At 42.8% G+C, this 12,669-nt stretch overlaps 1 protein-coding gene across 2 annotated transcripts in view; it reads left to right on the top strand.

Annotated features, from left to right (window-relative positions):
* adgrl1a (adhesion G protein-coupled receptor L1a) overlaps window positions 1-12,669 on the top strand; it is an 88,947-nt gene that overhangs the window by 68,460 nt on the left and 7,818 nt on the right. For both annotated transcript variants that reach the window (XM_069702992.1, XM_069702993.1), the window contains 15 exons: window positions 374-701; window positions 2,159-2,452; window positions 3,837-3,940; window positions 4,922-5,107; window positions 5,304-5,342; window positions 7,050-7,230; window positions 7,417-7,539; window positions 8,421-8,629; window positions 8,732-8,905; window positions 9,455-9,658; window positions 10,235-10,455; window positions 10,759-10,825; window positions 11,007-11,098; window positions 11,255-11,423; window positions 11,677-11,832. In XM_069702992.1, the coding sequence (XP_069559093.1) occupies window positions 374-701; window positions 2,159-2,452; window positions 3,837-3,940; window positions 4,922-5,107; window positions 5,304-5,342; window positions 7,050-7,230; window positions 7,417-7,539; window positions 8,421-8,629; window positions 8,732-8,905; window positions 9,455-9,658; window positions 10,235-10,455; window positions 10,759-10,825; window positions 11,007-11,098; window positions 11,255-11,423; window positions 11,677-11,832 (2,547 nt within the window). The remainder of the gene's footprint in view (window positions 1-373; window positions 702-2,158; window positions 2,453-3,836; window positions 3,941-4,921; window positions 5,108-5,303; window positions 5,343-7,049; window positions 7,231-7,416; window positions 7,540-8,420; window positions 8,630-8,731; window positions 8,906-9,454; window positions 9,659-10,234; window positions 10,456-10,758; window positions 10,826-11,006; window positions 11,099-11,254; window positions 11,424-11,676; window positions 11,833-12,669) is intronic.

Here is a 12,669-nt window from a genome sequence, read left to right as displayed (position 1 = left end):
AATTTTCATCATCAACGAATTGTTTGGTTTTTGCGTGTTTTATTATTTTTTTTCTACTTTTTGTTTCTCCTTACAAATAAACTTGTGGAGGTTTCTATTATTCTTCCACGTGCAATTGTAAGGTGTACTCCCAATATTTGAGCTGCTACTGAGACCACAAACCTCCACTAGTTGAACTATGGTAAGAAAGCCAAAACTAACCATTTAACATACTGTATCTTTAAACTGTGCACATAGAAAGAAAACAGGATATAAAGAAGTCAGATTTTAAGACCTTTCTAAATAAATAAGAAAAGAAGAATTCCTCAAAACCTAAATTGCCTCTTCAAGTTCTTTAGAAATGTAGTTTACAGCATTTCCTCTTCCCCCACAGGTAAACCCTTACACCCTGCGCTTTGAAGGCACCTGGGAGACCAGCTTCGACAAGAGGATGGCATCCAACGCCTTTATGGCGTGTGGGGTGCTTTACGCCGTGCGGTCGGTCTACCAGGACGACGACAGCGAAGCGGGCGGCGACCTGGTGCTGTATGCCTACAATACCAACCGTGCACGCGAGGAACCTGTTAACATCGCTTTCCCCAACCCCTATCAGTATATTTCCTCTGTGGACTACAATCCTCGAGACAACCAGCTCTATGTCTGGAACAACTATAACGTGCTGCGCTACCCGCTAGAGTTTGGACCACCGGACCCCACCACTGGTAAGGAATGATCCCAGAGAAAGCACGCAGCAACAAAGCACGTGTCTGGATATTATTGTTGTTGTTTTTTTTATAATGGGAAATTGTGTATGTTTAATTGGTAGAAAAGTATACATACTTCTTCTAAATCCATTTCATCTATACATTTTATGTTATCCGAGTTAAAAGTGGAATGACGCATATCAGACAATTTGATAACAAGGTATTGTAATGTGTTATTTATTGCCAAAATTGAATTACAGTTGACCTTCAGTTGAGAATTACCATTGGGCAAGATATTTAACATGAGTTAGTTCTAATACCCAGCTGATTTAGTGAGGTATTTACACTTAACCCTCCAAATAAGGAAAGCTATATTTTCTTGATACACACACTACCACAAATATTATGAATTGCAATATTAGGAGTACAGACTTCACAATATTTTCTTCCAGAAAAAGTTACGAGAATTTTTTAATTTATTTTGTATTCAAATCTCAAAGATTCATGTATTCAAAAATGATGTGATGTACTAGTAGTAGCTACATTTCTCGTTTTGTGACATTTTGTATTTGGCCAAAGAGAGTGTTTGCTTGAGTTGGTACAACACATTTTAGATTAATATCCCACATTTAAGCAATTTCCTTTGCTGTAATGCATAATGATGCTTTTTTTTTTTCTTGCTCAGGGAACACTTCAGACAGTCCATACAGAATGTGTTTATCTGACATTTGGATGCCTCTGATATCAAATCATTATATTTCCATCCCCAGCCATAGTTACAGTAAAGAGCAGCCTCTCAGGTACAACTGCTGTAGCACTTCATATCAACTTCACTGTGTCATGGATAATGAAAGAGTAATTCTGGAATGATAAGGGGGGAGGATGAAATGGGAGTGCCACACTGCATTTTGGCAGTCCATCAGTATGAGAGGGTGGTTTGGATGTACTGTATATCTGAGCTGCATAAAGGCCTGTATGAAGCTCGGATTAGGCCCAGAGAGAGACGAGGCAGAGACAGACGGGCGGCAGCACTCACAGAGTTGTGTGCTGACTCTGCGTTTGATCAGCTAGGATTTTGTAGTTGTGATGTGTTGCTTTTATCTTCGCATTAGGTTTGGTTGTTGGAGATGGTGACTTCTCTGATACATTTGATAAATTATTTACTTCTCTGCGACTTGTGATGATGCTTTCTCGCCATCTCCTCCCCTGCTTCTCCTCTCTCTGGAGAGCAGGCTTTGAGAGGCTGAAAAAGTATTTGTCACCCCAATTATTGTCAGACTAACTTTTGAACTCAGCTTCTGAGTAACATCTTACATTCACATGCATGTGTCCTTCATTCTTTTGATCTCTTTTTTTTTTTGTGCTTTTGGTGTCAGGTTTCGCTTCTTTCGAATAAATCCCTCACATCCTCTTATAAATCTCTAACTCGCTAAGTTTCTCATTTGTCTCTCTGAATTACTTTCTGGTTACTTCAGGCCCTCTGACCACCACACAAGTGACAACCACTCTTCCAGCGAGGCCGTTCACCTCCAGTGCCAGCCCCTCCACTGCCCGCCCTCTGGCCCCCACCTCACGCCCAATTGGCTCCATCAACAAACATCCTGATCTTCGGCCGATCACAGCCACCGTGCCTGTCACCCGCCGGCCTTCCCGCCCTCCTCAAGGCTCGGAGCCGCATGTCTGTGAGGCCAAGCTGGTCCGTGGTGTCCAGTGGCCCACCACACAGCGAGGAGAAACAGTGGACCGCCCGTGTCCCAAAGGATCTCTAGGTGAGGACTTCTATATTTTTAAACCTTAATGCATTTTTTTCTGCCTTATAAAACAAGCATGTGTTTCAGGTGAATTGAGTGACTGCAGAATAGAGTGAATTGTGGGTGTTTCCAATATATAGCTATGCGCCCAAGTGATCATCATGTTTGTGCTCTCACTTGTTTTTTTCCCACTGTTGTCTCCTACTGTCCCTGCGCCAGTCCCACCACTAGGCACAGTCCCTGAGGACACACAGATGAAAGCTCGTCCTCCAACAAATGAAAGGCTCATTTCCCACAGAAACAGAGCTGATTGAAAGTGGTGAATAATGAAATGAAAGGCCACACAACACAGGCTTCCCCTTCCTTCATACTAGCTGCTATACCACGAAATGTTCAGACATAAATTTTTTTTAAAAAAAACTCTCTCTAATCGCAGAAAAAAGGCATCTCCCTCCATCTTCCTCTCCATTGCCAATTCGCTGTGTCTTTATGTTCTCTCTGTGTTAAATTAGCAGCTGGCTTAATTGCCTCGTCTTGGCAGAGCTCTCAAACCTAATCTCTGGTCGATGGAGGAGAGTATAGAGAAAAGTGGGAGAGAAAAGAGAAAAATCAGTGGGAGAGCGAAAAAGTGGGGGGTGGATGGGCGTATGAAATGCAACGCCACATCTGCTGTGATCCTTCCACGACTACGAAGCGTTGCTGCATTGTCTCTGCCGTCTCTGCTCTTCCTATCTCTCTAACTCTCTCGCTCTCTGTGGTCTCTCTTTTCTCCGCCTTGTCTTGACTTGACGTTGGTTATTTGTGTTAGCAGCAGCAGCAGATAGACCCTTCTCTGGTTTTATCCCCGTGTGGTGTCCTTTCTCTGAACTCTCGTAACTGAAAAGAAAAACCTTGCTGGAAACGAGGTTTGGTGGAGGGGGCTTCCCTTCAGGTGTTTTTATTTGACAGTGAAGGATCACAGGATGTGACTGTGTGCTCAGAGTAAATGTTATGCGGTACATGAGCATACTGTATGTTCCTTTAAAATAATTTCATTTTACAGCATGAAAGCCTGTTCTGCCCCTGTCGTTTTGCTCCCTCTCTTTCTCTTCCCTCACTTTCTCACTTCCCTATACTCCATTATTTAACCTTTTTTCCCTTCTGACCCATTTTCTCTGAGACTTCTACTTTACCTCCTCCTTCCTTCGTCCCTCTCATCTTCAAACACTTTAAGTATTCCATTTTTAAAATTCATTTCATTCCATTTTTCCTGGTTAAAAAAAGAAAAATCTATGACATGTTTTCTTTTTTTCTTTGTTCATCCCTCTCCTTCACACTTTCTCCTTTAATTGCAGACACCTAATGCTTATTATCTCTCCATTAAAAGCCCCCCTCCGTTTCTTCTCATTTTGCTTTTCTCCAGGCATTGCTTCGTTCCAATGCTTGGCGGAGCAGGTCATGTGGAACCCGCGGGGTCCTGACCTCAGTAACTGCACCTCCCCGTGGGTCAACCAGGTAGCCCAGAAGGTGAGACCTGAAGCTGTACCCCCTTGCCTTGGGTCCGTCCCCTTCCTCTGCCCCACTGCCCCGGCCAGCCTCTCTGTCCACCTCCACACACACATTAACATATCTCTAAGGCTGTCCTGATTAAAATATAGACTCATTTCAACTGGCCCTTTATTACAAGGCATCTGCTCTTAATACTTAATTAACTCTATTTTTTCACTAATATACTTTAATTACAGCGAGACTAAATTCTTTTTTAAAAACCAGGTTTAGGGTCTCACAGCTGCCATTTCAATTTATTTTTTTTTTCACTTTGATCGTAGCCTCATATCATCCATTATGTCAGTGCAGTAGCTAAACATCATGGCCCCTAGATGAAGCACAGTGATATTAACTTTACTAACCGCAATTTAAATTTACACACTGTGTTCCTTTATACACTTTAATAATATGATCATTCCCAAGTTTTGACAGTAATCAGATTTCACACACGCCATAAAAAATGAATTAAAAGCACATTTAACCGAGCTCCACTTTAGCCTGAGAAATCTTTCATTATTTAGCCATGCATACGGTTGACCAGCTTTCTTAAAGGTTTTTAACTGTCTGCATGTGCCTGGAAGGGTTAGTAGCACTCATTGGAAGAATCCAATAAACCTTCTCCTTTTGGCAAAAATCAATTGCAATTGCAAGGCTAAGGGTGTGATTTGAAAGTGAAACAGCGCCAGAGAGAGTAAATGCTTCATGATGTGTTCTACAAGATCCATCTTTGTTTACAATGATGCAAGAAGGGCTGTTAATAAAGAGCGAAATCTAAACAAACAACCTGAAATTTTGTGTGTGTGCACAACACATTTTGTTTTGTTGTGACAGTACTGTGCATGTGAACAGTTTGGGGTTTCCAACAGCTTTGAATGTGACTCAACTAATCAAAGCAAATCTGTTTCTTGCATTATCACTGAGTGTAAACGTATATGTGCATTTATGTGTGTTCATTTGCAGATCAAGAGCGGGGAGAATGCTGCCAACATAGCTGGTGAGCTGGTGAACCACACTCGGGGTCGGATCCAGGCTGGAGATGTTAGCTCCTCCGTCCGACTGATCGAGCAGCTGCTGGACATACTGGATGCCCAGCTTCAGGCTCTAAGACCCGGGAACAAAGAGTCAGCTGGACGGAACTACAACAAGGTAGGAGAGAGTGTATACACACGCACACGTGTAAAAGTATATTTAATTCAAGCATTAGAAAACTGTAGTGAGGTGAATGCAAATTCCCCTCCCTGGTGCACATGCAAGGACCGGTGAGTTTTTTTTTTTAATTTACTGTTTTTTTTTTTCTTTTTTAAATTGTTTAATTCCCAGCTTTGTTTTTTTCCCCTTCCAGTTTCAGAAGCGAGAGCGGACCTGTCGGGCATACATCCAGGTAGCTTTTCTCTTTTATCTGCCTGCTTTACTTGCCTGTGGTACAGGACTGCTCTGTGACTTAGAATAACTGAGGGAAGATAAATCCTTCAGCAGACCAGCTTTGTGGATGAGATTCCTTTAGCTCAGTGCTCTGTATTATGATTGATACTGCCTCTGGAATCATCACTTATAGAATTTCTGTTTTGTGCTGAAGAGCAGTGCGAGTAAGATTTGGAATAATTCCTGGCAGACACCATGTACAGTTTTTAAATGTTGAAGTATTTCCCAGAGCAATGAAAGCTGATTGATAGTTTTTCCATTGCTCGTGGTGTACATATGTTTGAAATATGGCTTCAGCTGATGAAGAAATCGTCTGTCTGCGACATGATCTTAGCTTTGTTGCACTGTGATAGAGTTTAAATGTCTAATACAGGCCTTGGCCTCATTGTGTTGCACAATAAGGTACAATATCTGCAATCTCTGAGAAAATGTAATTTGACTATAGTATGAAAGGCAACAGTTTGTGTTACTACACCCTTCTGTGCTTTTTCAATATTTGTGCAATGTCTCTGGTTCTGAGAAAGCTGTAATCCAATATCATGAAAAGGCCTTGTGTATGCTCCTCTGTAATGATGAAATGCGGCACTCTGCAGCACAAAGTCTTTTATGTGTCTTGACCTGTCTGCAGCGTACTGTAATATGACCCCACATCTTCTGATCTCAGTCGGCGCAAGATTAATGTAAAAGCTGCTGTGTAGTATGTAACTCGACCATTATTTTTTGTCACTCGCTGCAAGGTAGCTCAGTATAATAACCACTGATCCACGGATAAACTGAAAACACCCTCTGTCTTTTTCTTCCGCCGCAGAGAGAGTGCATTCTGATACTAAATTCATTTTCTTAACAGCAACGGTCTTTATTCCACATAGCAGTCAATCCTTCATTTTGAGAGGCCTGAGCAAGAGAATTACATGATTCATCAAGCAGGCTACTCTAATAAATTGGATAGCTGATACAACCATCAAAATTGCCATTAAATGAATTGTAAGTGTGAAATAGAATGGTAACATGTCTGACATAGCACAGTAATAAATGTAGTGCAGGGGAGTGGGGAGTGTCTTGGAAACAATAATAGGAGAGTCAGGTCTGCACTTTGAAGCCCTCGTGTAATACGGTTACACTTTACAATACAGCACACAAAATATATAATTACCAAGAAAGTGATAAACAAATCAGGAGGGAACTGCTAATTACTATGGAGTTAGTTAATAGCTAATAGTGCTTCCTGAGACTCTTGAAAAGGCTGTTAGAAACAGTGTTAATGAACCAGTGTCTCATAATCAGTTACGACATATCCAGAATTGGCTTTACCCAGAATTCGGTGCTAAATGACACAAAACCAATATGCAATAGAGGTTTCTGCCCTATTGGTAGTGTGTTATTTTGTTTTCCATCGTGAGCTGTTGAGGGCAATGCTAAGTAGCTGCTACGAGGCAGGCTTCATGATCACCTTACATTACATGTAAAGTAAAAGTAAAAGTAAAGTACATTCCAAAAATGTAAAAAAAATTATTATTCAGATCATGTACCTAAATTGAATGAATACAAAATCGAACTATTTATGAGCTGTCGATTAATTAGTTAGTACTGTTAGTTCCTCATTTGTCACTTGTTCTGCGTAGTACTTTAATACTAACATTAATACTACGCCTTCTGCATGTGCCAGGCGGTGGTGCAGACAGTGGACAACTTGCTCCGTCCTGAGGCCCTGGAGTCGTGGCAGGACATGAACAGCACGGAGCAGGCTCACACTGCCACCATGCTTCTGGACGTCCTGGAAAAAGGAGCGTTCCTACTGGCCAACAACATGTACGGGAATCGCTTCACTGACCGTGCCCCCAGCATCGGTAAGAAAATAGCATTCATGGTATTAGTTATGGCGAACGTATAGATAGATACATGTAGTTTGGACCGCTGTTTGTGAAACTGTGCCGGCAGGTTGTGGGCTCTAAATTTCTCCTGCCTGGTTTTTGCATCTTTGACCTCTCAGAGGTTTTAACGACAATGTCTGCACGCTGTGTTTCCACCATCAGATCTCGAGGTGCATGTTGTAAACACGGAGATGGACCTGCAGGACTTGTCCTTCCCGCAGAATTACGCCAGCGACAGCACCATCCAGCTTTCAGCCTCCACAATCAAGCAGTACAGTCGCAATGGTCAGTAACCCTCACCCCTCCCTGTCCTCACCCGTGGGACTGAAAAATGACACTGTCCTGTGCAGCCCACTCTCTTATGTGGCCATTTGCATTTTCATGCTAGCTTAAAACAATCTGCATGCAGTTGACCAAGTTATTGGTTCATAATAATAGGCTAATCAGATTAACAAAAACGCTGAGACAATTTCTTTTCCTGATGGTTTCTTAACAGCAGTCTTTAATAGAATAGCTGGGGAGGCGTGTAGATTACAATCGGCCCCAGTCTGACAGAGCAATCTCAGCACTCCCTCTCTTCTTCCTTCCCCCTTGCGTTCCCTCGCTCCGTCTCTCCACCATCTTATCCACCTCTCCCATCTCTCTTGTTTCTAACCCCTCCTCTGTCATCCCCCCTCCTCTCCATCGCTCCCCTCCTCCCTGCGTGGCCCCTCATCCCTACCCTTTTCTGTTTTCTGTCTCTGCTCGGCTCTGCAGTGGGAACGAGATTAGAATGATTGAAACAAACGCACATGAAATATTCATATGGAATAATAAGAGATCTGTGAATGCTTGAGGGATGAATGTTCCATTGCCCTCCACATTAAATCTCGCTCTCTTCCACCAGTCAAAATGAAACGGTCCTTACCATCATTCTAACCTTCACTAACTCTCTCTCTCTGTCTCTCTTTCACTCACCCCGTCACCCCCTACTCTCCATCTCTGACACTCTTGCTTCCATTACCATATTTCACCCCCATTTTTGCTTTCTCCGGCCGCCTTCTCCTCCTCCCCCCTTTTACCAATCTATCTGCGCTTCCTTTCTCATGTAACATCTGCTTTTTTTTTTTCACTCATTTTAATTTTACTCATTGTTTCTCTTCTTTTTTTTTGTGTCCAACGTGCAGGACAAGTCAAGGTGGTATTCATTCTTTATAAAAATTTGGGATCCTTCCTGTCCACCGAGAACGCCACGGTGAAGATGGAAGTGGATGGACCAAACCAGGATAAAAGGCGCCTGGCGGTCAACTCCCATGTGATTGCGGCCTCAATCAATAAAGAGTCCAGCAGAGTGTTTCTCACTCAGCCGGTGGTCTTCACACTTAAACACTTACAGGTATCTGAATTTCAATTTCAATTAAACCATTCTGATACATACATTTCCATTGACATTTTCCTTCATGCCTCTCTTTGTTTTTGATTTTTTTTTTTTCTTAAGTTGGAGAATTATTACACTCCGAACTGTTCCTTTTGGAACTACTCTGAGCGCTCCATGACAGGCCAGTGGTCGTCGCAGGGCTGCAGGCTGCTGGACACCAACAACACGCACACCACCTGCTCCTGCAGCCACCTCACCAACTTCGCGGTGCTCATGGCTCACCACGAGCCCGATGTAAGTAAACAAGGGCGTGGCAGGCACACAGTAAAAATGGAAGCCGTGGTAATTTATGCAGACGTTAGTTCGTGTGAGCATTAGCGTTCAGTCACACACCCTCACACACACACGCACGTTAATGTTCCCTCTCAAGGCTGACAAGCTCTTTGTTTTGAATTTTCTCTTTTCCTCCTTTCACTCCGACATTCACAGAGGCACAGGCTTACAAATTCATGTCCCTCCACTTTTAGCTGACATTCACATGAATTTGAATGTCTTCTATTTTTTTTCAGGATGTCTTGTCTCTTGTCTTTACACTTTAGCTCCTTGCATATATTTACAAATATTAAATTAAGCAATTTGGCTCTTTCTCTCCCCGGCCCCCGGTTTACCCATCCCCCTATTGTTCTACTGCTTATCTCCCACCCCACTTTTCTTCTAACACTTCCTCCTATATTTTTCCCTCTCTGTTTGTCTTATTCTGTTGTGTCTCAATGTCCATCTCCCCTATTTTTCTCCACGCTTTCACCTTTAATTTACCCGGCGCTGCCCAAACCTCATTTCCAGGGGCGGATGCACGAACTGATCCTCTTTGTGATCACCTGGGTGGGGATTGTCATCTCCCTCGTGTGTCTAGCCATCTGCATCTCCACTTTCTGCTTCCTGCGGGGGCTGCAGACCGACCGCAACACCATCCACAAGAACCTCTGCATCAACCTCTTCATCGCCGAGCTGCTCTTCCTCATCGGCATCGACAAGACAGAATACCAGGTGAGTTTGTAGCCACACAAACTGATTCCTGATGTGAATGTTAAGTTTTTCTCTCTTCCTGAAAAGAAATAATCTTTTGCTGCTCTTTTTTTTAAGAAGTGGAGTAACTACTGATTACTATAGCATTATATAGCCTACCCTTCTTTAAAACTCAATTGACACGCGGCTGCCCCTAATGAAAGTAAATCACAAGATCAGGTTAGTTTTTATGTATTCCAACTTGAAAATGACACGGCGAGTTACAGCATAACTCAAGCGACTTTTTAACTTTTTTATTGAATGACTGTGAAACTGAAATTGAAGCAGTGTGTCATTACGTTACTCTATAAAATATTTACTGCACTGAGTAATGAATTACCACTCAATAATATGCACAGAGCCGGTCACCCAGGGGGCAGCTTTTCATTTTTTCCCTGTCAATGTCCAGTACTACCTGACAGTGACTCTGTTCTGTCCTCTCTTGTTTTTCACTCGGTTATATGCCTCGATCTAAACTGTTTCTCCTCCTTCATCTTAATATTTTCCTCCCTCCTCTTCTTCTCTTCTCTCGGCTCTCCCCACGGCTGCTGCCCTCAGATTGCCTGTCCCATCTTTGCTGGCCTTCTGCATTTCTTCTTCTTGGCTGCCTTCTCCTGGATGTGTCTGGAGGGTGTGCAACTCTATCTCATGCTGGTGGAGGTCTTTGAGAGCGAGTACTCCCGCAAAAAGTACTACTATCTGTGCGGCTACTGCTTCCCCGCACTGGTGGTGGGCATCTCTGCAGCCATAGACTACAGGAGCTATGGGACCAAGAAAGCGTACGTGTGAAGACAGGCCTTTTGCACCTGCAGATTGAGAAGTAGGATCATGCTATTCCCCCAGCTGGAAATGTAATATGCAGTGCTGTGTGAACAGCTCTTGTGCCTCCCTACAGACTTGGTTTTCTGAACACACTTAGCCAAAGCCTGATGATTAGCCTTCATAAGATAATCCGCTGAGACAGGGAAATAGTGTGCGCATGCATCCTGGTGTGTGCGCGTGTGTGTGTACATGGCTCGGTGTGAGTGGATGTTTGTTCCTGGGCTTAGTTGCATATAACTCTCTCCTCTGTGCCACTCCAGATGCTGGCTGCGAGTGGATAACTACTTCATCTGGAGCTTCATTGGACCTGTTTCATTTGTTATTATGGTATTAGCTTTACTGTCAGACAGTATTATTTCCTTCCCTATTTTAATATCACACAGTCAAACCAAAAGTATTTCACAATGCTTTCTTTGTGAGGTTATTCACAATGGAACGTCAGTATTTTTACAGTAGACCGTAAAGTCGCCTGCACATTTATTTATATATTTCTATTTCCTGTCCTCAGCTCAACCTCATTTTCCTCATGATCACTTTACACAAGATGATCCGCAACTCTTCAGCACTCAAACCTGACTCCAGCCGTCTGGATAACATTAAGTGAGTTCAAATTACTCAATGAATCACAATTCTTTCTTTTTCAAGTGAAATAAATATATCAGATAAACCACCATGTGATGTATATTCTAAACTGATAAAATGTTTGCTGTGTATCAAGTCATTATTTGTGAACATTTCCTTTTCTACTTCCATCAGGTCATGGGCTCTGGGGGCCATTGCCCTGCTGTTCCTGCTTGGGCTGACATGGGCCTTTGGTCTCCTCTTTATTAATGAGAACACAGTAATCATGGCCTACCTCTTCACCACCTTCAACGCCTTCCAGGGCATGTTTATCTTCATCTTCCACTGTGCCCTGCAGAAGAAGGTAACGCACAAGACTCGTCCTTAAAGAGTTACTTTATATTATGGCTTACAAAGCAGATGAAAGGTTGTGTAGACGTATGGATGAGTGGAAGTTTGATTGATATTTGGCCTACATGTTCGGACTGATTTGCTGCGGCTGTGCGATGAAAAGCTCTGTTGCTCCACACTGGGTTCAGCCTATTGAAACGAAGTGTTTGTGTTTGCGAGGGATTTTAAAACCCGCCCGCTGTGCCGGTGGTGTTATTATTTTACAGGTCCATAAGGAGTACAGTAAATGTCTGCGTCACTCCTACTGCTGCAGCCGCACTTCCACCAGCAGCTCCCACGGTTCCCTGAAGAACTCAGGCCTGCGTACCAACAACCGCTACTACAGCGGCAGCCAAGCTCGCCACGCAGCGGCCCATAGACAGGTGCAGGCAGGAAAACAGCACCCACAATGCTGCACACACACGATGAATCTTTAACACACTAATCAGACCACAACAGAGTTGTACATTTTTTTTGTTTTTCTTGGAACAAAAGAAAAGTAAATTTGCCTGTGTGGCGAGAATATTTTATTTTTGCTGACCAGCTTGTTTCAGTGGGATGAAATGAAAAATCAATTTTTTTTAAATCAAATAGTCCTCATGATATTATCTGACTTTTTCAGAGAACTGTCAAAAAGGATATCAAAACAAAACAAACAGCTTTGAAATTAAGTGATAATTCCTCACTGCGGCTGCATTTTACCCGTTTAAAAGGTCTGTTACGTAAGATTCTGAAGTACAAAATGAGAGCATCTGCGGGGGTTTGATTGCTGATCAATACCAATGACTCACCGATTACTTTGCGAAGCGCTTGAATTCACTTATTTAAACTTTTCAGCCCACAATCAAGTGAGATGTGTAGCAAGTGAAACGCCATTGTTATAAAACATTTTGTTCACAGTGCCAGAGCAGAATTAAAGTGTATTACGTCGTGATTTATGTTCATTAGACGACACTGTTGAAAATCTGGTCTAATCAGTCAGCTTACTCACCTCTGTTGTGAAGATTTTCCTTTTATGTTTCCACCCATTACTGGCAGCCCGGTTCTTAGCGGGGTAGATGACTCACTTATAGAGATATCCTTTGAGGGCCATGTATTATATAAAGACACAGGCACCATACGAGATGTCCAAAAATACTGTACATGCTGGCATATGCGTGATGGCACAGACACATGCAAACATTGACAATTACACGATGACAATCCACAAACAAGCTTTC

This window comes from Brachyistius frenatus, unplaced genomic scaffold (genome assembly GCF_029030835.1).
Source record: "Brachyistius frenatus isolate BFR_SWC_R1_liver_20210118 unplaced genomic scaffold, ASM2903083v1 Contig_43, whole genome shotgun sequence".
Taxonomy (NCBI): Eukaryota; Metazoa; Chordata; class Actinopteri; family Embiotocidae; genus Brachyistius; species Brachyistius frenatus.
Note: the sequence above shows the minus strand (reverse complement) of the source record. Positions and strands in the feature narration are given on the sequence as shown.